The following is a 27,245-nucleotide window of genomic DNA, read 5'->3' as shown; positions in this document are numbered from 1 at the left end:
TAGTTTGCTAAATATCTGTATTTGTGTGATAAAATTGAACCTCATTCACATATTTATAGAACTTAAATTTTCTAATGTTTTCAATTCAGAATCATTAGTCTCACTCGAAGAACATGAAGATCATCATCGATCACGATTTAAGAATTATTAAGATTACAATACAGTACTGTTTTAATGCATTTAAAATGTAGCAATTATACATTACAGTTGGTCAATCCAGCACCGTTTTGTTTCGCAAAGTTATGATTTATTCTTCGGAAAGTACATCTGTGAAACGATACGTATACACCAATATTTCCCATAAACATTCCCAGAAAGAAACGCGCGCGTTCCTTGGGGGAGAAAAAGATTTGCACGCGGCGGCGTTCCCTTCGGTATTCGACTTGCATTCCCCTTTCTTTAACCTCGTTTCCACGCAAAACTCCATTGTTATGCTGTGTATAGGCATACGACGGTTAGAATGGCCTATAAGATCCGAAAAGTTAATTCATTCACGGTGCGTCGCCTCTTCGTTGCGCCTCCGGTAAATCACAATATTTCCGAATAAATTTAAAGAGAAAGACCGTCCTGCTCCAAATAGGCAGTCATTGCTGACTCTATAAAACAAATCGATTCCCAGTGGCTTGTACATGCAATCTCACCATTGTTGCACCGAGGACAATTTATAGATTACCTCCATTTGTGATTAACAATCTGTATAAAAGATTTGTGTTTCTTAGTTTTCTTAGTTTTAAATTTCACCTACTAATTTTTATCGAGACCAACAGTTTATTTATTAGTCCAGTACGTAATACCAACCCACATGAAAGTTTAAACACGATTTTCATGTAAGTAAAAGATAACTGATTTCTTTTCTATTGACATAATACGCGTGCAGCATAATGTGTCCATCCTTATGATTGATGCTAGTGGAAACATTCTGGTCCAACATAATAGTCCGTCCGAGCAACTTCTTCTACAGAGTATTCTACGCTAATCCATAAATAATGTCTACTGTTAAAGAAACTTTTACACAATTTAAGAAATAAAAAGCAAAATTCCATTGCACAACAGTGAATCGCTTTATCTAAAAATCAAGATACACTTGTTCAATCCCGTCAGATTGAAAACAGTTCTGTAGTCTTTATGCGAATGTTTTACATAACCACCCTGATTTAGACGATCGATCTGTCCATCATCGAACGATCCTCTCCGAAAAGAACGTGCATACGCAAACGGTCCATTTCATACACGTGTCGGATATCAATTAATATTTCACCCGTTCATTTCCTCGCTTTTTCTCTCGTTTCTTCTTCCGCCAGAAAAAAGAAAAAAGAAAAAGAAAAAGATACTCGTCCGGACACCTTTCGCTTTCACTCGGCCACATTGGACCTGTTACAGTGTATCCGATAGCGGACAAGAACCGATTGCAATACGCTTATATCATGTCAGATGTGTTTCGTCTCGCCTAATTTTCTCCGCGAGTCCTGATTTGACAACTACGTCAATTCGTTGAACGAGAAAAGATGTTTTTGCTCGTCCCATGGAACGAACCACTTTCCAGAGCGGTCGAACACGATGCCCGTAATAACCGGCGACGGTTACGTACGATAATCCAACGTAATCCATTATCCTCCCGTTCTTGATCATTAAAGCGCGTCCGCGGTAATTGCGATATCTCGACAAAATGCTCCTATTACCGCGTTAATCGACCGTCGGGAAGCGATATAGTTCGGTAATTGGGCGTGCGACACGGTAAAAGTACATTTTCTCCCGTGAAAAGTGATGTGAATAATAAAGTTTGGTCGTACATCGCCGATTAGGTCGTTAGGATCCCGATAGTCCGGAAACAACGACGCGCAGAGTCGTCTTCGTTATAGAAACGAGGAACCAGCCTCCCGGATTTCTCTTCCGAGATGAACGAACGTTCCCCAGATATCTAACGTTCTCGTTTTAATTATTCAGAAGACAGGAAGTAAGGTAATTGATGTTGGCACGGACGAGTACTCGCTATAACGAATAATACTGATAAACAAATCGATGATTACAGTCGTCGCGCGGGAAAGTAAGCCAACGCTCTCACCGATCCGATTTCAAAGAAACACTTCAACGCAAGAGTAATAACTACGAACCTATTCGAACGATTAAGGGAAGAAACAAATTTTTATTCCACATCAATAATAGCTCGGCAGTCTATTGATCGCCTAGTATATAATAGTAATTGTAGCTATTCGAAAAAAGGAAAAGGCGTGGTTAGATGAGAACAAATTTAACACTGGGTTTACGGGGCACTAAAAGTGACTATTTCACATTACTTTCTAAAAATAACAAGAACGTGCTGCCCAAATTTTTCAGAAAGAAATAAGTTTGTCGAATGATTCTAATAGAATCTTAACAGTTGTAAATAAAAACTTTTAGAGCCCGTCATTTTGACGGGTCCCGTAAACCCAGCGTTAAGAAACGATTAAACCTTAATGGACAGGAGATCGTGGTTGTTTGTGTATGTGTTATGCAACGATATTAGGCTTGCGGATTGCGAAAGAATTTTTTTGCGACAGCCTAATGGTATAAAATAATCGGTTGCAGCGCTGCCTTAAAGGGCAACGCAACGCGTCAGGGTAACGGAGAACGGTTCGAGGATCATGGACGGAAGAAGGGGCCGTCGATCCTGGCGATCACTCGGCACCCGGAAGGAAGAAGGAACGGGTCACCTCATCTGCGGCGAGCAGCGGATTCACGCTGGCCAGGTGAGCACAGGTAAATACACCCGGTCCAGTGCACGGCTGGCCGTCGACTCGGCAGGTAGAGCGCGTGCTGCACTACCACAAGACGGAGGTAGGGGGATCGAGAGAGTGCGTTCAACTCCGTAGATCCGCGCGTGATCCATCGTCGCGGCCGGCCTTGACACCGGCTCGATCCTCGGAGCAGAAACCAGCACGGGGATGACCGGGACGAGGATGAGGACGTTCCCAGACGACGATGACGACGGTACGTGCACGTATATATGTATAGAGAGAGAGAGAGAGAGAACCTCGTTAAATTCCTGCCGTTCGAAGGATCGACGTCCTTCATCGATCATAGAATCCATAACGAGCCGAAAGATTGCCGGGAGAAACGCGGAAACCAGGTTACCAGGCTGTCGGTGGCCTCGTGATCGGACCAAGGGAGAAAACGGGGCAGCAAACGAGAAGAATAAGGCGGAATATTTATTCCAACGGCCGATCGAGTGTGCAGCCGCCGGTTGAATTTCAAATCGAGCCACTGTTTCGTTCGCGGACCGCCTTGCTCAACGACGGGAGACGATCGCCGATCATTTTGCAGCGATCATTTGTCTTGAACGGCACCGGTTGCTCCTCGGCTCGAGACCGACCGCCCGGGATAAAAAGCCCGCGCTTCGCAATCTTTCGCAACAGTATTCAAAGATGGTAATCTCTGTTCCTATTTAGACGGTGATCCTCTGCGGGGTTAACGAATCGATCCGCCAACGGAAATCGCGATATTATTTTCATGTATATCTCCCTCTTGCGCACACTAAAGAATTCTAATCGCTGGCATTCCTGTGTGATTCACTGGAGGCGTTTCGTCGACGTTCAGGTATTTTCATACCAGAATGGAAATTTAATTTTTATTGTTCCCCGGTTCCTGCGAGCAGCAGAGATTTTACGAGCGCGAGCCAATTGGAATTTTCCTGCGCTGAATATATTTCCTTTCTTGATTCTTTGCACTCTGACTGGTAACCCGACGATCCACGGAAATCCCGTGAAATCGAGGGAATCAATTTACTAACCAAAGCTGCGTATGTTTAAGTCTGGACGAATAATTCCGTACCCTATTTCTGGAAAACGAGCATCCGGAAATTCTTCGAAAATATTTCGAATTGTGTGGTTGCAACAAATTATTAGGAGTTTACGTTGCCTCCGAATTGAATTGAACGCCTCCGTTCCATAAAATTCGTTTTTCATCATTTTTCGAGAATGTTGTAGGGTTCACAGTTACGGGAATGTTGTCAAGGATAAAATGAATCGGTCAACGTGCCCCACAATTTCAATTGAATGCGTTACTCAATACTTATGACGTTTCTTGATCCACTTCGATGAAGGTATGCATTACCGTAAGTGTATTTAAGTGATATTAGTACGAATGCAGCATTCACGCCCAGCGAGACGTTGTAGGACCGTGAGAATGCTCGCGTTGTCTTGCGAAAGAAACGAAAGCCAATTTCAGGCGGTTGTTGGCTGGCTGTTGATCGACACGATCTATCGATCAGTTTCCTTCCTCCAGTGTCGATTAACAGGTCACAATCACTACCCATTTCACCTGTAATTATCTATGCATAATCCGATTCCGACAAATTCTGTTCCTGGTTTCGTCATCGCTTTCTGCCTTTAGTTTAAACGGTTCGATGAAAAATATGCTTTCGTTGAATCGAATATTATAGTTTACAATTTAAAAATATCAAATCTACAACGAAAAAGATAACATGGCGACCTGATAAATATTAATACATAAATGCGAGAATTTTTCAGTTTTACATCGACTTCTCTCCCAGCAACCGCACACACAATAATTAAACGCATTCTACATAATTGGCCAGGATGAACATAATTGAATGCAATACTGCGAAGTAGAACATTTTCTACGAAATGGTTAGCATTCGAATTACAACTGGTTCAGCGTGTACATACATTTAGCGATCTTACTCTGTGCAATAAACCTGGATTTAAAGCGGTAGAACTGGGTTGTTCGCGGAAATTTGAATTTTTCCAGTTTCGTTGTGCTTTCGCGAAGATAAACCGAACTCTGCCGAGTTAAGCAGGTTGGGAGGCCCGACCGGCGCGAACGCATAAACTTCCGCAGTCTGGCCGGAACACTTTGCGTCAGACTGTATTATCGTGCTGATCCTATATTTAAGCGTGAATAATTATCTCGTATGTCTGGCAGGCATTCTGCTCTCCGGAGACAAATTCGCGGATTAAACGGTACTGCCTGCTGGAACTTGTGGCGTCGCTGCCCTCTTCTGCGGGGTGTGAGAAAAGCAATGCTCATTATCGATGCATCTGCATAATTGCGCCGATGAACTGCCGCGGTTTTAACAATGTCGCAATTTCAGGATGCATTCGGAGTCATATTTATAAAACGATTTCCACCGAAATCTGAGGAACGCACGGCGCTTATTTATTCGAGGATACCTAATTCGTAAAAAAAGATAGCAGCCACGGAATATGAACGCAACGCAGGCCAGAACTTTCTGCGAGCAGTCCCCAGAATTTTCTGGACGACCTAACGGCGAGCGCCCACCGGTCTAAGGGTGCAGATTCACTCTAGAACGGATGACCATTACTTCTCTTACACCATGTACAGCCGAGCGAATCGTCCGAGGACCGTCGCAATACCGGCCGGTACGATTACTTCGTATCCGCACGAAAGACCGGAATCCGAGACGATTATCCGTCCGCGGATCGGCTATGAGCATTACGAAAATCGCTGGCAACTCTCTCGCAACGCGTTCAACCGTCCGGCGAACAGTTTAGATTCCGGTCGACGATTCATACGAATATTTTCTTTTCAACTCTTTGGAAACGCGAAAACCACGTGGGATTTTCTGGCAATTGTTTCGGGCCGAGAAACATATTTATGACGTTCTCCATTGCATGGGAAAATATACGTTTCAATGTATTTTTCAGTGAATTTGACTTAGAAACTTGATTCAGTGAAAATAGTTGTTTAATTGTGGTGGTTAATAATTAGACTGAAATGCAACGAACTGAAGTGAAATATTTTTCCTACTTAAAATTACACCTACTAATTTTTGTAATAAATGCGGCCCGGTACTGACAGAGAGGGGGGGGGGGTAACTGTTTCCCCCCGATTCGTGCTCCCTCCCCTAATCTGGCGACAACTCCGCCGATTCTCCTTTCTTCATTAAGGAAAGCAAACGAGTTCTCGTTGGTATCAGCAGCAGAAAAGGAAAACCCATTTCGCGCACGTTTTATCAGCGATCTGTCTTTCCCACAACATTATTACGGCACGTGATATTACGCAACCAACCGCATTAAATTATCGGTGGTTACGTAACGGCAACGAGGAAATCGCTGGTCAAAGAACAACCGTTTAACGACGATCTCCGCCAACTTTTCCGCGGATCCAATACCGGTTAAACCTTAATCAGAATACTTCGCGGTCGTTGACGAATTCGGTCAAAGGGTTTTCTCGCGGATGTTGCCGATTGCGTGGTCGAAAACGGCACGGGCGAAGAGCTGTTCCGACGCGGAGCAACAGTTGAAAACCGGCGGAACTCGCCTGCGAATTAATTTTAACGTGTAAACTAGTTCCCCGTCGACCGGGAACCGAGCGTTTTATCTGCAACATTCCCCGCGAAAGGGCACCGATACACGTGCGAGACTGCGAACCGACTTTCTGCAGCCGGAAAACTGTATTTCATGATTGAGAAACTCGAGCGAGCACAGCCGGCAGAAGAGGAAGTCGTTTGTCTGTTTCCTGCGAGGATCTGCGAATTTCCTGAAAATTATTGAACCCTTAATAGAGTCATGCTATTCTTAAAAATCCTCCTCAACGTGTCAAAAATATTCTCTTATGTATTTAGAGACGTTTCTAATCCGTCAATTGTTATTTTAAATGCAAATCGCAATTTCAGCGTATTCTCAACTTAAACGTGTTTCAGTTCAATATCGTGGAAAGTAATAGGTTATTATCAAAAATCGATTATTTTCATGATTGGACGCGCCCTTCGTTTAGGGTGTGACACAGTTTCAGGAATCACCTTGTGCATAATATTGTCTATGAACTTAATTCCTCACGGAGAGTGTGTCGTTTAGCGGCATTAAATTTTGGACTTGACCCACTTCGACGCCCAAGTCCCTCAGATTTATAGGACTTCAGGTACTCAGATCTATCATACTTCTTTCGATTATGGGAGATATGAACAGGGCCTATTAGGCGCGGCAATGAATAATCCATTGGACATTATTCACTGAATTAAGTAACACTCTTTTTCTAGAAAATTACAGACGTAATTGGAAATTTTATTTGGACTTGGAAGAATGAAAAAATGTCTGCACTCTTAACAGATTCAATATTATACGACTAGGGGTTAAGAAAACTGTATTATCTTATTGTTTGTGACAAACTATATTAAAGAGGTACGTATTAAAGAGGATGTTGAATGAATTTCGGTAGAATTGATTTTCATAATTGCACGGCTTCGAACCCGAAGCTTTAAAAAATGGTGTGCGCTTTTACAATAGTGGCGGCCGCAGAATAAAATCGATTAACTGGTTAATAAGCTCATTTGGAGCCGTATGCCATTCTTCTTGAGGACAATGGAACTCTGACGCTGCATACTTCCTCTTCGGTCCGAGAATTGTTGAAGAAAGGACGCCAGAAAAAGCGCATTTGCCTTTTTCTCTGACCATAAGACGTAGAACTTAGGCTTATTACGAGCAGAACGAAATTAATTGGCAGTTCTTGGACGATCTGACAGAAAATATGCATTTATTCCTTTCATTGTTACTATTCATTGATTATTGAATGTTTCTTAATGGAATTTACTTGTATTTCGATAATAAGCGAATTTCAGTGTGTTAGCTCGATACAACAGTGATTCCCCGTTTTACAAAAGTTTCTTGCTAGTAGCCGCTGGCTTTTATTCTGTTCTTTAAGCATTGCGCCCACGTTTGCGATCATTTCCGGCCATAAGAATCGTCCCGAGCGAAGAAAGGAGAACAGTTTTCATGAACAAACAGATCCGAAGGCCTACTTCTGAATCCTTTTGTCCAGTCTTAAGAGCATTGAGATGGTTTCGTGTCATTCGGTCAAACATCGAATATTTGGATTTCTCGGTCGGCGATTCTCCCACCGAGCTTACAGATCGCTCTGTAATCGAATACCGCAGCGTTTATGTTCTATTGCGTTCGTAATACCCCTGGCAAAAAGCAGCCGATCGAACGAACCGAGTTTCGATCATGCCAATCATTCAGGACGTCAAATATTTACATTGGAGGCTGGAATAAAGTGACTCGTACAATATTTGACAAAGAGACGAAACCGTTCATCGTTTTATCAACATATTCGTTTAAATATCCTTTTTTAAATTCTGGACAACCTAGAATAAATCGAGAACAGTCAACAAGGATAATTAACTCGAAGGACAACGGTGTTCACACCATGCTTTTTCGGAAGCCGCAGCTATCGGTCGAGCAGTTATTAACTTTCCCCGACGCAGCGTAAAGTTGTCTTCACGACTCGCGTGTCGGCGATAAAACAGATAACACCGCATAATTATGAAGCGAATAATGGCCACATCAAATTACGAAACTCGATAATCCAAGATGTACGGACTCATCTATACTTTGTTAGAATTGTTAGCTAGTCTTTTTTTGTTAGAGTGTTTGCCATGAATACAACATAAGAATTTTATCCTACACACTGCAGATAAAAAAACAATTTGTTTGCGCACAGAAGAAGGTGTACGTCCTTGGCATGGATACTCACTGAAGCCCCATTGAGAAATAAATCTTTCTCAACAAAATACATTAAAAAAAGTAATTGAAAAATTATAAATAATAGTTTGAAAAGTTTGTCAATCATCGGGCGGGTTAATAAAGGAGGTGGGTCTATTTTGACCCAGTGACTTAAAAACTAGCTTGTTAGCAGCCAATTTGGATTGTTAGAGAATTAAAAAAATGTTAAAAAATCCCTAAAAGAAAATTGCTAAGCGAAGATTAGGTTGGATCTGGCTATTTAATAAATAAATAAATTTGAGTGGATCGTTCAAGGGTTAAATAATCTTTTCGATAACGTTGCACTACATTTCTGTTGCATTGTGTGTAGCCCTAACTCTTGGAAGTGAAATTCTCGGTGCTATTGGTTCACGGCCAGCGGAGCGTTGAATTCAGGGTAACCAAGAGTACACGAATCGCCGATGCAAATTAATTAAATGATCAGCAGAATTTTCCCCGTACACCAGGCCGTTCGATTTCGGATTTGTTTCGTTTCCATACGAATGGGAAGCCGGCCCGACGTTCGTTCGACAAAATCGAATCCCCTGGGCCCTCGATGCTGCTCGGGGGGATTCATTTTGTCGGGCACGACGTCCGATACGGCTGACAAAACAATGATTATCGGATCGATGTTCCGCTCGAGCGTGTCCGTGTCTCGGCGTGCTTGGCCATCGCCGTCCAAGCGTGATACGCTTCCGCGACGGTCAAGTAATCATCGGCTCGTCGATCTCTCGCCGGTTCGATATCCGTTCTTCGACATTGCTGGCCCGAATATTCTTCAGGTGAATCGTCATCGTCCCACGTGCACGCACAGTTGCACCGACTCTTCCATCTAGGACGTATAGCGTTGGTACGTTCGCGCTAATATCGAAAATAACTCGTAACCTCTTTCATCCAACCAAAAACGTTCTAAACAAATCGGAAGACTCTGAATTAGGATTATAAAGGTCCAACAAAAGAAATGTTCCAGAGCACATAACACTGTTTCCTGGAAGGCATCGGTACTCTTTTTAACACTAAAAAAATAGAATGTTATTGAAACTTTTGTTAAAAGATCTTTGTAGCTACATTACAAGTAAATCTTGAAGCCATCTTGAAGTAAATTTTGCGGAAGTTTCACTAAAAAATATTAATACTAAACACGTGAACACGTGAACTTGTAACCCATAAACAGTGGAAGGCCGCCAATCGGTGAAAGTTCTGAAATGAAAAATAAAAATGGTTTTGTAAAAGTTGATCCCCAATAGTGTTCCTAAAAAATTGTATGCGAATACGAGAGTTGTGGTTTAAGACAAGGTAGCATTTGAGCAACACCAGTGCTAGTTACTTGATTATCAGCCTATATAGATTACCGTATTTTGTAATAATTATTTCCACGTCCTCGAGTAATTAGAATGCAAGCTTATTGCGGATATCGGATCGACGCCCCCAATAAGGAAGAAACTGCAGTATTCGTAAACGTTGCGACTGGTTCAACCAGTTTTCATTTTCTTCCTTCCTTTTGCAGTCGTTAACAGAGTAACATTTACGTCATTTACGTCCGTTACCAGTTTCGTATAATGTATTGCGCATAAATGTCAGTCACCTTCTCCTTTTATCGATTGATTTCAATAATTATTCCAACCAGTGGGATTTCCTGATTTAAAAGTATCGCAAACTTGTCAATGTAATTTCTCTTACCTCGTGGTTCAGCTCGTTGTTTGTCCACCGGAAGGAAATTTTATGCATTAATCGGAAAACTAATGCGATTCAAAGGAAGAGACGGATTAAAAGAATTTAAGAGTTTCGGGGTGTCGGCTTACCGAAATGATTGGAGGAACAAAGAAATTTCTGTTCGGCTGCAGTTCGATGTGATCGGCACAAACAATTTTTGTTCCGCATAAAAATCCGCAGTCTACTTACGATTCCAAGCTAGATGCGCCGCAGTCGACGGATTAATGCAACAAATGTTCATCTTGCACAAAGATCCTCGGTCAAACGATCTCCGTCTGATAAAATTGAGATTCCGTTCCGAGTGCCGTCGCCGCCATTTGCACAGACCCGAATTCGAGCGGGTCGGGCATTTTGTCGCGGTCGATTCCCGGGGTTCTCGTGCAACAGAGCATAAGCGGCTACAGCGAACCGCTTTTTGGACAATAAACGTCCGGCGAAACTGCGCCGGTCTGTCCCGGCTCGAGTGGAAAAGTGAAAAACCAGCTTCGAATTAGCTCTCGGGCACTTTCCTCGGGGCGCTTTCGATAGATATTTTAAAGTGCGCGAGGCGTCGCGCGGTCGGCTCGGCTCTCTGGGTCGGGAAAAAGAGCAGATGGCCGATTTCGTTCTGTACGCAGGCTGCTCACGATTTCCAGTAAATTGCAGAGCCGAGTCAGCTGTAGAGTACTTTGACCCGCGCGGCTTCTTGCTTTGCGAGAGCGCATCTACGACGACGCGGGGGCCAAGGTGCCGTTTAATGGGGGACAATGGATGGAATAACAAACTGATGCCGCTTTAATTCGGACAACCAGAGACCCCGATCGATACGTCCGACCTTTCGACAAGCCTCTGCACAATCGTTGAGCTCGAAATCACGAGACCTATGGACAATCACCCACTCAAACAATCAGCTGTTCGGCGGAGCAAAACATTTAATTTCTATCGTGATGCGATGTTAAATCGATCGCCTTCAAAAGGTATGTATTAATATCCATTTATTTAGATTACCCTGAACGAGGTAATTTCTATCGAGATCGCATAAAATTGTTTGTATAATGCGCATAAAATGACGCGATACGCGACGGGGGCGGACCTAACGACAATAGAATCAGGGTAGGACCCTAGATTCTGGAGTTTATGTTGATACGAAACACGCCACATTGGAGCAGCTTTTAGTGCAACGAAGCCTGCATGCGCTCAGATTTTTCTCGTGTTTAATGTACGGAGATTGAAATGAAGGAAAAATGTGAATACTGTATTTAAGAGTTCGATCAGCAAGTACTGTTTGAAAAATTATTTTAATTAATTTCGAATATCCTGTTGGGAAGTACGATAGAAAAATAGGAGAAGTGTACAGAGAAACGCTATGAGAATTTCGTTTAAAATTCTGGTCCTCGCCGGAGACTTGTCACAGATTTCCCGAAGCTTTTAACGAGTTATTGGTTTCAAAGTTCAGCTTGCGCACAGACTTGGCACGCGTTTCGGGTCCCCCATGCTTTTCATTAAAGTTTAGCTATTTACACGCGCGCATCTGTGAAACATTTCATTTAGAATCATTACGGTATAATTGCAGACATTCAATTTGGCAATTGGCACCGGTAGCCGTGGAACGAATAAAGCTTCGGAGACCGTGCAAGCGTTGCAAGGACAGTACACGGAACAAATAAAGATGTATCGTATATTGAAGTTGTTCGATGCTTTCCTCCACTTTGCAAGGATTTCTGCACATCCTTCTATTTCCCTCTCTCTCTCAGTCTCCCGTTTCCATTTTTTCGCAGTGTAGCCGTCGTTTTGTTTCCCCATCGAAAGTGCCGATAAAAATATTTTTACGGCTTCGTATCTGCATTTCGGCGCGGCAGAATTTTATGGCGTATTGCGTGAACGAATCTCACGCAAGATATCGGCTTTCCTCTTTTGCTCGCGTGTGCACACGCATTAAATTATTTTGTTATTTCTCTAAAAATTTCATCAAAATGCTTCGTAACACTTGCAATTTAAAATAGGACATTGCTGTTCTTCTGCATATCGCGGTGCGATATTAAATAAATTCTTCGATCACCTTTTTGCCACAATTAGACACGCAGAAGCGATATAAACATTGGGCAATCGGTATGCAACGGTTAGAGTGCAAAGTTGCGTAAGCTGTCATTACAACATTCTTCGCGCTGTAATCACTGATCCTTCGTCGTCTGGCTGTCAAGAGCAACGCGGACAGTGTCGTTGACCAAAGAAAAATTCAGTGTTCTATTATTGCGGGGATGCTGCACGCAGATGAACTTTTCCGAGGAAAATTGGTAGGCGAACCGCACGCGGCGAACAATAATGGTAATCTGAAAACGGTACAGTGGCGGGGAACCGCACGTTCGTTTTCCTACGGAGCTCGGTTAGCCGATCAAATCGTACGAGATTGCAAAGAAGCGCATAATAACATCTGTTACGGCAAAACTTCCGTTCGTGTCGCGTGCGCGCTCTGTAACTTTCGTTCTTGCGCGCACCGGCGTGTATAGCCGTGAGCTATCGCTTATTAAGGTCGACACGGATTACACTAATCGCCGGCTACCGAAGGAAAAATCGCGTTTTCCTCGGCTGGATCGAAACCTCTCTCGTTGGCAGATCCGATACGATCGGCGAACATAGTTTTCATGGCGCTGTACCCTGTTTCCTGAAAGGAGAAAGCTATTCATTCATTGTACTTCGATATTTTAATAAAATAACAAAGATCAAACTTCAATAATTCAATAAAATGTCGTTGCATTTTTCTTTTCTTAAAATATCAATTCATTTGATCTCAATTCCTTCACAATGGAAGTAGGAACGTTCGGTCTTTCTCCATCTGGTTTAAAGCATTAAATAAATAATTTTTTATATTAAATATATATCGAGGTGTACATTGGTCTTATATCTGGCTAATTGTTCTGATAACCTGACACTTTTGATATTCTTTGAATAATAACTTAATAACGTAGCATTTATTTTCTTAAAAGAGACTGTTTGCAAAAACTACCCTCAAAGTGTAGATTTTTCTTTCGGCATTGAAAACTGACTGAAAATCATACAAAAAATACATGAATTAGAGCCAATGTATATCTACTATTTTGATTAATTCAGATATCTCAAATAGCAATCGAGAAATACACTTATGAAGTTAAGGGTTGTTATCTTCTTACCCTACGAAAAAAATATAACTGATCAGACATGAGCGCTAAAAAGTTGAAGTCAATGAACATTGCCGTTTCGTCGAGTCGTACTTAATCATTTTCCAGCTCCTGTATTTTTCGCAAGAATTTTCATTGGACATCTGGGAGGCTGCCAATAAAAAGAAATTAAAAGCAGGCGTTTACATGGGATTTCCTCGCGGAAGCATTCTAGTTTCCGCCGTCAATTATTAGTCCGGCAATCGCCGGATATTGTAATGGAACAAAGCGGATTACCAATATTAAGAATGAATCACGCCCGCGGGCGACCATTAATTTCTGAGCAAGGTTAGTTTTTCGTGGTTCGTGAAAGCTCGGTGCACACGCGGTTTATGCGTCGCTCGATTGTTCCGCCGGATACTGGACACGTCGTCGATGCACAATATGCTCTGTGTCTCGACCTTGCCCTTCTTTGCGACTGTAATTCCCGGTCGACGTTGCGCCGGACAGCTTCCAGCGTGCATAGTGCATACGTTCTGCACACGCACAGGGGTAGGGGGGAGGGGGGTGGCACTCGGTCCGCGGCAGACAAAGTGTAATACGTGTAATATCCATTTAGCCACTTAGGTCACGTTTGCGAGGAAACCGTGGAACATCCACGGAAACAAGTAAATTCGTGATTACGACGGCTCGCTACGGTTTCCGGCCAGTTACCATTTTGCTGCATGACAGCGTTTGTCGTGTCTGACTGTCTAGAAAAATCGGAAAAAATTTGACAACACGTGGTTCGATGCCGAAAACGTGCCAGATTTTTTTCAGAATTTTTAGTTAGAATTAGACCGAGAAAATGGGGGTGGAAATTGATTTTTCGATTTTTCCCTGTAACTACCGTTACATTCTAGTATCTTATAATATATTCGAGAAAGATTTTTCTCGAGGCCGAAACTGCCGCAGATCTAAAGATTGAACCTTCCCCTTTGCAACGGATGCTTAAATCTTGATTTACGATTTTTTCTAGTCGACTCATGAAACCTTGAGTGAAAAGGGTACCGCCATCTTTGCAATAATATAAGGTATACCATGAAGGTATTACACGATTAAACTTGTACCTCATTTTTGCTCTATAAAACAGCCAAAAAAAAAATCAGAAAACCGTAGATTAATTTTTAAGGAGTTGTTATTAATTCAATCTTCAAGTCAGAATCCACTGTAAATTGTTGAGCAGTATTATTGCGAAAATCCGCCGCGAAATCGTGAGACGTCGGGACATTAATTTTACCGCGAATATCAATGACCATCGCCGTCAACGTCTGTTCGAATAAATGTGTTCGGTTCGAGGTCGCCGGGATCCCGAAAGGAATATATTGTGCATAAGAGCAGAAGAGAATGAAAACGGTTCATGAGTATTCCGAGCGCGGGAAGTTTTCACGGCAAGTGTACCGAAAGCGATGAAATCTACTTCTGGCTTTTCCCTTTTCATCCGTGATCCAGTTGATACCGTGCCACCTGTCGTCGGTGCCAGGTTCGGGGTTAGGATGCGTGCTATAGATCGTTCTCCGTTCGCCGGATGAATTCACCGACACGTTCAGTTTCCATCGACAAATAGTCCGCTCGCCCTCCCCGGATAAAAAGGCGCGGAGGCTTTCTCTAAATGCATTCGTCGAAATCAATTCGGTGGAGGGCTTATTTCGGAAGAGCGGCCGACGAGGACCCGTTCCACAGTGGTCCAGAATCGTGAAAACCCGGACGAAATTCATAAACCTCTTAATTACACGATTTTATGCATTTTTGGAGAAAAATGGGTGGGCGCAATTTCAAACAGTACAAGACAACTTAAAGAGAGGACTAAATTCCAATTTGATTTTTAGAGCCGCAGTCTAAACGTGGCCTCAAAAATTAATTGGGTACTTGCTGTAATCAAAAGTTAAGATACTTGCTCATTTTTGTATGCCAACACTGATAAATGGATAAAATTCTTTAAGTTGCAAGAAAAATAATTCTGTCCTCCAAAGAACGGACTAAAATTAACGTTAAATAAAAAGGTGCTAGTGGTTTGCCTTAAGGTATGTCCACACAGAAGCAACAGGAAGGTGGTCGACGTTGCTTCAGTGTGGACAAAGCTGTACACTTCAATATCTGATGATCTCAATTCCAGGTTCTGTAACCAAAACTTCATACATTTTGAAAGAACCATTCGGACCGCTGAGTGTCCAGGGATCGTCCCCGATCGATGGCCCAGTCATTAACAACATCCGGCCGGAAGCCGAATTAATTCGGTCCTTGAGATTGTGATTAATCTCTCTAGCGGCCCGAGAATTGCCTGCCAAGATGTAAATTAAGAGACATCTGCAACCACTTCGTGTATTCTTCTTCTTCTTCTTCTTCTGCGAGAGAGGGAGTGAGAGATTCTGCCGGAGCACGTTCGAACGGTAATTTCGTTAGCAGGAAAACAATTTGATACCATTAAAACGGCTTTCATACCCCTTTTTTTACATGGGTTTGCAATTTACCAATCTGATCATTTATTCTTCTTTGTCTCAGAACCGCGAACCGCTGCCATTCGATTTTTACTAGTTTGTAGGTTCTAGAGCATTTTAAATTAACTCGATAGTAACCTGCAGTCCAACGTCAATGATTTTCTATTAAAAAATTGATTATTCCTGTGGGCGAATGTAATTCGAATCTATGGTTCGTGAGCTCCTGAAAACAAATTTCGTTTAGGTTCTCGTGATACGAAGAGGAGTGTATATTACAAAAATAGCAAATTGAAGCAGATGAAAGGCAAAATGGTTCTTTTATCGAACCTTCCAAGCAGCATTGGGGCTTTGAAGCCCCGTGCTGTGTCCTTCGACTGGTCCTTGAAGAATGATCTCCGCCCTCTTAGTGCGCCCGTAAAGATCTTGAAGACTTTGGAACTGAAAAGGGTTACAGGACGATGATTGAAGACGTCCATGAGTGCTGAATAGGATGGTCAGACATATTGTAGGAGGTCAGGGGTAGTCGAAAGCAGCGAGAAGATTCCCGAGAGAAGCTCCAAGAGAAGATAACTATTTTCGAGACTTTATTTCCTTCCCCCTCAACAAATAAAAGGCACCATTTTATTTCTTAGTATACCTCTTACACAGTGAAAGAGATTATATGAAATCTAATATACTTTCCCCGGTGTGTAACATTGTTGTGCAAGATTGCCTGAATTTCATTCGGTTTCATTGTATTCAGTTTATTGCACTGGTCTTTAAGCAGCAATTAATCAGCATCAATTTGTTTCTCTGAGCTCGTCGCCAACTCTTTTAGATGAGTTTATACGGAGAGACTTTATTGTACTAGTTTCCCAAAGTACACAAACGTTTCATTCACAACCGTATCCAATCAGTATTCCTCACGTTCGTGGCTCCGGCCGAGATAATAGAAAAATTTGCGAATCATTTCACGCGACAGAGATTCCCGTGTGCAGGCACGATCAAAACCGAAAGGTATCGGCTTGAACGAGAAAATAAACCCACTTTGCACGCATCGAATGCAAAATCGTTGTCGGCGTGCGCTCTCGCTGCCGAGAACGTGCGGGGAATTTAATACCGAAGTAAAAGTAACGTTCCTACATAAAACTGTCTCAAACTGAATAGGGGCGTAAATAATTGCTATCATGAGTGATCAATCAACGAATCCGTGGAATTCGAACGTGCGTTCTGCGCGTTGTCGATGTTGCCTAGTCGAAAACACGACTTGCTAACTTATTTAATATGAACAAAGTATACGCCACAAATTATTACTTAAGTATAAGAATCCTTATGCAACTGACTTGCTGGTTATAGATGCTTCAATGCATTTCACGGATCATTTTGTTAAATTAATTTTAGTCGAAAATGGAAAAATTCTTTCCGTATGCACAACCAGTGATACCATTTGTTCCCCATTCTCGAAGAGAATACAAAATTGATAAAAACCACTCGTACGTTTGTAGTATGGACAATAGACAAGGAGCGGAATGTGGAAGGGTGGTTATCAGTCTCTTTGTTTTTGCGACGTTATCTTTTGGATTTTTGCAGAAGTGGAACACTCATAAATTAATTCCCTTGCTTTGTGGATGAAAATGTTCGCTCTGCAGAGGGAACTTTTTGAAACTGCTTGAAGGCAAGAGGCAAGTGACTGACAATACGACGTCGACGTCGATGTGACACGGCGTCGGTCATGGCCGCGGCGAACTGCTGTATTGCTCTACCAGCCGACGTTTGGATCAATGTATTTCACAGCCCCAATCTCGGCGAAAGTGAAAACTATTTTATTACTGTCGTCAACATTACGATCCTAAGCTCGAAATTGCAATCATAAATCCTCGCGAATCTTTTTTTCCTCGAAACTATTATACACAAAATACTTTTGTAATCACCTTTGTCTCATAAGAGGTTACTTCGGCTCAGATGTATTCCTAGCGAAAGTTATAAACTTTTAGGAGCTGCAAACTAAACTTAAAGAATATTCCTTCCTTATTCAATATTTTTCATTTGTCTATTCTCTTAAAATATATTTATTTCGCTCATTACAATGTAATAAATTCCATACAAGATCGAGATTGAAATTGTAAACGATCAGAAGCCACTACAAAGACAGGAAACACTCTTTTCAAGAATTCCTTCATTCCACTTCGCTTCGAATACGAACTCTTCCGAAATCTCACAGCATATGTGACCGAACGAAAATCCGGAAGGTCCCTCTCACCCAAGAAGACTCCGAAATCATTTAAACCGTAGCGTTCACCATTCGATTGACTCTTCCGGACGACCATGTCAGGCGTCTTCCGCTCGAAACTGAAAATTCTTGATCAGGATTGGAGATGGAACACAGTCCTAGCAGTCCTAGCAACGCGTAGCATCGTTCTGGCTGAGAAAATCGTCTCAACGGTGGTTTCTTGAGCGTAAAAATCTGTCGTTCGCATACACACGAATAGGTTCGATCAGTAACCCAGGCCGGCATTTGCTCAGTTGTACGAGGCCATACTAAACTGCGCAGTGCGACGCATCACCAATGCAGCCGAATAAAAAATCATTTTACTATTGTATATAGACTTGAGTTTTCTTCTTTTTCGGTTCCCTTCTTCATCGCACAGCGACCGCTTACAGGAGCCAATAGACATCGAAAGCGACAATGATAAAAGGGTTAACTGCTGCTTTGGGAGCACAATGAGCCCGGGTGAAATGAATCAGACGATCGCTGGGCGACAGGGATCCGCTTTTACCGTTTCTCTTTCATCGCGCCGCGATCATGCGTCGGGCATTGTAATAGTCGCGCGTGCTTGTCCCTGCGACTTTCCTCCTATCGACTCGGCCCGACGCGACGCGACGCGACGCGACGCGACGCGACGGGACGGCCAGCATTGTACGCCGAATCGGCGACAGCAGCCGTGAATCTTCGTATTAAAAGCTGAAAACACAGACGCGCCGTCGGCGGCCGCATTGTTCGACGCGGGGAACCGTAACGACGCTGCAAAAGACTCTTGACCTCTTTCCGCCGCGCCGAGTCCCGCCGCCAAGCTCACACTTCACGCTTCGCGTTTCCGCGTAATAATCGGCAGAAGCGAAAGGACAGATATTCGTAACGAGTTCCTGTGCAGTTCCCCGAGTAACGCCTCTGTGCACGCGCCGAGCCCGCGAGGCACGAAGTCTTCCCACCCTTTGACGTCCCTTTGACATCCGCACACCACAATGGGAATTTTCATTTTGAAACCAGCGGACCCGGCGACTTGGAATTAATAAAACGACAGCACGCTTTGTAACATGTTTTTCTGAAATTAACGGAGCCGAAGGTTTCAGATTGTCCTCTCGAAATCGAATGCGAAGTGTACGGATTCACAGTAACGCCTCGATACACGGACAAAAGATGCGCACGATAATTGTGAATTTGTCCTAACTAGCACGAAGTATATCTCTTTCGATGCTCTATACTCTATACGGATATTCAAGAAAAAATATATAGGGTTCCTTGGAAAAACATTTAAAATGTTCCACCTTGTAGCTAGTTCGGATAATCGAGGTTCTACTCTATCGCGGATTAAATAAGTAAATACGATCCAAATTGTGCCGTGTTTGGTATCATTTTAATCAGAGAAATGTCACGAGTATGTTGGTAAATGTTTCATAACAAAATCATTGAAGACTAATTTTAATTGTTGATTTTAAATTATTGAAATGGTAAAGTGATGCTATTCTGATGTGAGCACACTTAAAAATATACGTAGCACGTATGGTCTTCGAAATATCATGTACAACGTCTTGGGTATAATTCGTTGCGCTAATAGATTGATATATAGACGGGACTCGGATTTAAGTAAACCAATAAAAGCGTTTGGAGGGATCGTCACGTTCCTTCGATTACATTGTTGCATGGACAGCTCAGAATCGAAGTGTACCTTGAACTAAATTAATTCCAATAGAATTATTGAAGACTGCGTAAATTAATTAAAACCCTCGCTGGCTTCTTGAATCATTTACCCGCGATGAACGAAGTCTGGCTCCATCCGAACGTGAATTTTATATAATTCCGTGCCGGTTCTACATCGCGTGGAATTTGCTTCTTCGATTTATCTATCAACCTAGATATAAATCGATGTTCTACTTCAATGAAGTTACTTCTGTACGAATACGCGGAATTCTTTGGCATTTTTATGTCGCGAATATGGCTCCCGTGTTCCTCAAAAATTAAATTCCGTCTACGTTTTCTCTAACAAATAAAAGTAACAACATGCAATGACAGCTTTCGTAGCGTAATAACATTCGAGCAGACAGTTTTATCACCTAAATTTTCTGTCGATCACAATCGATGCAACTCCTTCAAATTAATTTCACCTTCCGATGCAGATAATAAAATCTTTACCCTGATTATCAGAGAAAGTTTCTGTAAACGTTATCTTTTTTTTTTTACAAGCTTTTAGAAAGTTCTTAGGCACTTAACCTCCGACCGGGGAAGACCTGCTGCTATGTTTTTACCAGCATTTGCCCGTACTGAATTCTTAAATTTTAATTTGTAACTTCTCCGTTATAGTTTGTCCTGCATAAAAAATGTTCTATCGAAACTGCGATCGCATCTTGGATAACACAATATATTTCTCTATTTAAATTGTTTTTGTCGAAGAGGCCCATTAGAGCTGTCAGAAAAGAAACGACGAAGGGGCGGGGGGATAATACTTTCACGAATATAATACACTGCTATGAAATTATCGTTGATCGTTCCGAGAGGCCGACGCGCGATCTTGCACAATTTTTAATTAGCGTTGCAGAGCAAAGAACGTCCCTTTTTGTGTAATTTTATAGACCGATTATCGGGCTGGTGATTTTTCTCGTTTGCTAGATTTTCTCTTTGTGCACGGCGTTGCGTTTTCTCGGCCTAGCGTTCCCAGCTTCGTTTCGGCTCCGCTTCCCGCAAAAACAATCGCGGCGTTACAGTTCTCCACTTATTTGCATGATTCTGTCCGTTCACTTTTCCCCGCTTAATTCGACCGCGTCCCCGTGATTACCTTGGAAGGTTCTTGCTTACCGAGCAGGTAACGCCTAGATTGAAATCGCGGGCATTGTCTCGCTTCGAATTCCACCGGTTCGATTCTACTCGCGACGTAATACCGAACGGATTTCGATACCTTAATCAACCATTTTATGATGATCTTGCTCGCTGCTTTAACTAGCCGATCAAGTCTCTCGTGACCGTTTAACACGTTTTCCGCCAAGTCATACAAAAATATTACTCGTTATCCTTTGTAATATCAGAAGATTGCAAACATTCATGCTCGATTTGCAAAATAAAATTACTACATTTTAAAATAACATCCTTATTAATCAATTATATAGTCACCACCAAAGTTTGCATGTTTCCATGCTGTTTTCATTTATGTCTTCTTTCGGTTGTTCCTCTAGTGAAAGAGGTTTTTCTGTATTTCCTGTATACTATTGAAAATCCATAAGCCGTGAAGGGGAGGAAGGTGACCGCCAGATGAGGGGAGGGGGCACGAATCGAGGGGAAAACGTTACCCTCTCTCCGCTCAGTACCGGAGTATACACTACAGAGACGGAACGCGTCACGTGACCGGAAGCGTGGGGGAATAGGGCGGTAGAAGGGGAAATTAGAGTGGGGGAACAAGTCTCGATCTGGCGACTCTGGTGCAGACGATCTGTCGATCGTAAATTAGATTTTAAAAACTTGTACACCGACATATAAAATCCTGATCCAGAGGACGTGCATCAGTCGATAATTAAATTCAGAATTTATCGAGGATATAAAGATACGCGTAATAGGGAGATATTCTATTAAGCAAAACGCCATTAACTGGTCCAGCCGGTTCAATTTCATTTTTCTTGTATTGTCACCTACTAAATTAAAGTTGGCGAAAACTGTCAATTTATAACACTATTTAATGTTGAACTTGTACTTATTTTGCGAACCGGTATAAATTATTTTAATGATTGCAAGGGGGGCTATGAAACGTTTTAATTAGACGCACGACGTTGTTGGAAAGATCTGATTTTTTTTTTGGTATATAAACGTGAAAATAAATAAACCGAATTAAGAAGTATTATTTCCTCAATTAGAGCACATCAACTTTCAACACGAGAGCGGATAGTAAATCTACGCTGAGTGTTTTTAACGAGGAACTGTGTATCGTTTTATCATTACTTCCGCGTTTACCGAAACACATGGAATTGTATCGGTGGTTCGAAAAATCGGTCGACATTCACTCGCTTGCGTCGTCATATTTTATCGTTCAACAAATGAGATCTATATTGCAATTGTCAGATAGCGACGAGGAAGAAACGACGTTCTCCATCATGAAAGCTACGGAGTACTGAATAATTATGTCTAGTTGAAAAAGGGGCAGTAAAATAAACGAATATGTTATTCCACTCGATCAGATATGTAAGTGTATCTCTTATCATTTTTGGGCCTCAAAAATAATAGTATTTTCAATAATGGTCAGTTGATACACTTCCTATGTCTCATTTTCTATGATAAATTTGAGAATGGCGGATTTCTAAAAAATATTATTCCAAAAATCAAACGTATGGATTTTTCAGTACAATTTACATTTAGGTTCGTAAGCTGATTTTTAAGGGATTGTTTCAAATCAATTTCAAAGTGTATTTCCGGCGAATTTATTCACTTTTATGGTTGCAAATTGGAGTTGGTCACCGGTGAAGATGCATCAAGTAGATACACATCCTATTCAATAGGAGTCGGCTGGCGCGTCTGATCATGGTCAACTGATTCTACTTCTTGTGAATACCTACTAATGCGCAAGAACCTACCGAGCTTTCAAAGCCGATTTTCCCAAGAACAAAAATTCATTTGACGAAATTCTGGACCATAATTCTGACATACAAAAATATTTTTAATACCATAGCTTTTTTAGACCATCGCTAACACGTTCAGTGTTAATTGAATTGAAAAATTAGAACTACCAGCATCGCACACACGTATAAAGTACACAATCTCAGTTTAACCGAGGATAGTTAACGTTTCATTGTTTCAAGTCCTAGCACACGGCATGGAATTCAGAGGGTTCAAGACTTCCGGTACCTACTCACAACTAAATTACAAGGACTATATTATCTCGGTTCTCATCTTCCTAAGCCCTCAATGCAAAAATATCCGAGTTCCAGGTAAAAGTGCCCTAGGTCCTACTTCGTCTCCGTCCCACGTCAGCGACATTACCAAACTGTATCTCTGGCAAAGAGAGCTGCAGCTCGGCCCTAACCGCGGACAAGTCCCGGTGGTCAGTGGCCGTTGAAAGCGAAAGGACGAGCGTCCTCCACTCGGAAGGGGGGTAAACGGTGGATATAGGAACGGGCTGTTCGCGCGGGAACCATTTGCCTGTTTCCTGTTCGGGGCACGTAGACGTATCGCCGTCCAACGGCAGCCTGCAGCAACACACACACACACACACACACACACACGCCGTGCAGTCTCTGTGTCTTTGCCTTTTGCTTTAGCCGACGAGCGACGTCGAAAGTCCTTCTTGGACACCTCGTGGGGATCGGCGGCTTGGACCGAAAGTGGTGGACGTGTACGGCCGCCGGCCGACCGCGGCCAATGCCAGTCACCAGTGAAACGTGAAACGCGAAACTGGGCGAAAGTTTCGTCCTGTTGGCGACCACCGGGCACCGCGGGTCTCTAGCCAAAAAGAGGGAGGGCGAGTTCGGCCGCCCCGGCGACCTGGAGGAACCACACACGCGAAATCGTGCGCGGATCTTGTTAAGAGCTGGCCCGGGCCTACCGAGCCGGTCATTCGAATGACGAGTGCCGTACCGTGTCCTTGCACTTGGTGTCTTTATGTACTATTCGGTTGTCGGTGTCCTCCGGTTCCTGGCGACGTCGGTGCATAGGCTGAGGAAAGGTCAGTAGACCGTTTTCTGTGGACCCTTCCGATCTGTTGCCCGCGAGGGATACTTCAAGCGATCAGGATTTAGGAAGAACTTGAGGAGGTATTCGACACGAATTTTTGCCAGTGCTCATTGTTTGTATTCAGATGGTTGGGGTTGGAATCTCGCATTTGGGTCTCCAGATTGACAATTCTTAATTGCAGTACGACGGCTTAAGCGTACGATTTTTAAAGAATTTATTTCACTTATTTTGAGGGCTATTATCACCCAGGAATATGAACAATGGGAACTGAAAATCAGTTAGTTTATTAGTTCTAGAAAATATGGAGAACCCATTTGGAGAACTCTGTTTGCTTAAGTTGGTCTTACAACGTTAAACAAAAATTTTGGTTGGTTTGGACGAGCGATACAGTCTTATAGAGTCCGAATTAGTAGGAAGAGTTCGGATAGAAGAGTTTTCATTAATCTAAATAGAGACTAGGATGGTGAAATATTTGTTGAAAATATTTATGGTATCTTGTATCCTGTTGGCTAGGAAATTGTACGAAATTGTCATCGGAATTTGTTTGGTCAAACACTGTCTATTGCTGGCAGACATTAGCAGGTCAATTACAGAATTGATGCATCCCTTGATTGACCTTTAATTGATCCTTTGACCGGTGCATAGTAATCTCGGTCAGGTGTATCCTAAACTGATGTATCTTCAATATTACTGTCATGAAGAGTAATTGATGCTATACAATGTACGTATAGACGCTGTACGAACTAGAATCAAATAGATATATTTCATGAACTGTAATATTAGCAAATTTTAATTTACATTGTTTTAGTTTATCACTTCTTCGATTCATCGTTTTTACCCATTTCTGGTCAAGGACTGCTGCGACACTGTACCTAATACAGTTCGAAAATGAACGATATTAAATTTTGTAAATTCGTATTGAGAGCTCAGTAGCACGGTGTCCTTAACCCTTAATTACGTATCCCATCAAGAGCTCGTTGATTTATTAAAATTATGTACATAAATTTCGCGTCGTTCACACTAACCAGACGTATTAATTAATAAAACATGAGAAGTTAACTGGATCCATAGGAAACCACGGAGCAGTGAGAAATTTTTATTATGCTCACCACAATTTAGGTAATCACGACACGTGTCTGAAACGTGACACGTGACTCGTGCGACTAGCAATTAAAGGTTAAATACCGTAATGAGGAAAACAGCAGCTGTTACGTTTAAACGAGGTGAAATTGCGAGATCGAAACTGTTGTCCTGAAATAATAGAAATGCTTGGGATGTTCGGGCCTGTGCAGGATTCTGCGAAGAAATGTACCATTAAATCATTAGCACAAATGAATAGGGAGAGCGTCGTTGTGAATAATGATGGTTCCTCTAAACGTTCGCTCATAGACCATTTTAATCTGTGGAAACTGTTCAGACATTTTAACGAGCCAATTCACAATGTTTACGCGAATTGAAATATCTGTACAAAATTTTTACTAATCCTTTCAAAGGTACTTTGAACATTTTCATTCTCTTCAATTTTGTAGTTGATACAATTTAATTTAATTCGAGAAATTGAAATAGAAGAATAGTGAAATATTTTTCAAAAATTATGTTCCAATTATGTTTCTCTGTCAAATTACCAATGACGAGGCATGTCATCTTATGCATTCGTTTTTAATTAAATGTCAACGAGTTCGCTTTCAAAAACTGGCCCCAAAATAAAAATTTAATCACTTCACTAAGGATTCTACCGATGAATAATAAAATGAGAAACGATATTCCATTTTAGTCTTGCTTTCATCCTAGACCGAACTGATCATTTGTACGTTTCGAACATTCTGAATGTCTGCATTCATTAAATTAAACGAAAAGACCGATCACATGTGTATGTATTTTTAAATAGACTGCATACTATACGGCCTTGGTATGTTCCACTTTCGCAAATGAAATCCTCACGGTTTCAAAATTTATTGCATCTCATTGATAAAATCGAACAAGTAGTCCGTGCTAAATTGTTTAGCTTAACGAATCTCAGCCGAATTAAGAAGAGATTAGTACACCCGCGGACAGGAATCTTTATTGCAACGCTCACTTGTTTGCATCTCTCTCAACATTATTCCCAGCGCCGAGTAAACTAAACAATGTTACACCTTTTTAATTGGCGCGATTTATTAAACACCCCGGTACATAAATAAACATTTCGGTCTTTACGAAGCCAGAAAACCGTAATTTATTCTCGGCGTATACTTTAACACGTCACGGTTCTGTTCGCTATACTACAGCACGAGGGTTCAAGGCGTGTACTCGCGCCATTAAAATACCGTTCACTCGCGCAACAGTAACACGTAATTGAGCGAAAGTTTAACCTGTTCCTCATCAGTCATAGAGGAAGTGTCGCTGCACTGTTTAGAGTCTTCTCATTAAGCGGATGTCATCGCATCGGTCCGTCACACTTCTCTTCAGCATCGAAACACGATGTCTAGCGGCGCCATTCTGGGTCATTGGTGTCAGGTTGGATAACTGATCGCGATGCTGTTGCTCGTCTGGTCATCGATACGATGCATTTCTTTTCTTAATGATCGTGAATCAATTCGAAATAACACAATAGCAAAATTCTTTCTTTCCAAAATTCTGCATACATTTCTACTGACTTACAAATCTTCGTCATAGATGACCGATTAAAATTATTCAGAGAAGACACGAACGTGTACGTAGCTCCTGCAACCTTGCAATTAATTTAGACAATTTTCATTTCGCATTAAAAATCATAAAAAAAAATAGTTTTAAGGGTGAAACAGTCTAGACGACACACGACTGCAATACATCTGTAAGCTCAGTAAAAGTGTGGTTAAAAAATGAGAAAACAAAATTCAATAGGTCAGCAGGTGTGATATATACATACTAAAATTATGTAAGCCAGCCTCCCTTCCGTTGTCAGACGCGGACGCACGCGTATGCTCGCCACGTAACGCTGTCAAAGTGGCAGAGCTCGCGATCAAGATTAATCGTTCGGGGGAAAAACGCGAACAAGTAACGGGGGATGCTGGCGACCGAGCGGTAGCAGCGTTAATCAGTATCCTTGAAGGATCTTCGGTGCATGCCTTGGCCCATTGTCCCGTTGAAAAAGGGACGCCGCCGGTTTGAGGAGAGATGGTATGTGGCGGGGAGAGGGGGTGTGGCTGCACACGGATGTCGTCCTTTCGCAGGAACCCCGCCTCTGGAAACTCTTACCCTTTGTTCCGGGACTCGTGCCGCACAAGGACGAGGGGGAATCCTTGATAATAATCCCGGAAAAGAATTCGCTTAAAGCGGCGTATCCGATTCCTCGGCTGCCTCTGTTTTCCTCCGTTCCCCGGTAATCGGATCGCGCTCGTCCCCGTAGAAAGCGCCGCGCCGCGCCGCTGTCCTTGCACTTGGAACGCTGAAATTTATACGGCTTTCATTCCTTCTCTACTTTAAAGTAGGTTCGGTATTTCACTTGTGCCCGTTTCACTCCCTTCCTCTCTTTTTCGCTGTCGTTTAACCTCCCACCTGCCCCCTGCCCCTTGTCCCC

General features: G+C 42.3%; 1 protein-coding gene across 1 annotated transcript in view; it reads left to right on the top strand.

Annotated features, from left to right (window-relative positions):
• The first annotated feature begins 2,781 nt into the window (after positions 1–2,781).
• Cad89d (cadherin 89D) overlaps positions 2,782–27,245 on the top strand; it is a 61,826-nt gene continuing 37,362 nt past the window's right edge. The window contains exon 1 of the mRNA XM_076795534.1: positions 2,782–2,967. Coding sequence (XP_076651649.1) covers positions 2,959–2,967 — 9 coding nt within the window. The 5' untranslated portion in view covers positions 2,782–2,958. The remainder of the gene's footprint in view (positions 2,968–27,245) is intronic.

Source organism: Halictus rubicundus, chromosome 10, assembly GCF_050948215.1.
Source record: "Halictus rubicundus isolate RS-2024b chromosome 10, iyHalRubi1_principal, whole genome shotgun sequence".
Classification (NCBI taxonomy): Eukaryota; Metazoa; Arthropoda; class Insecta; order Hymenoptera; family Halictidae; genus Halictus; species Halictus rubicundus.
The sequence above is the reverse complement of the archived record's forward strand: the minus strand, read 5'-3'. Positions and strand labels throughout refer to the sequence as shown.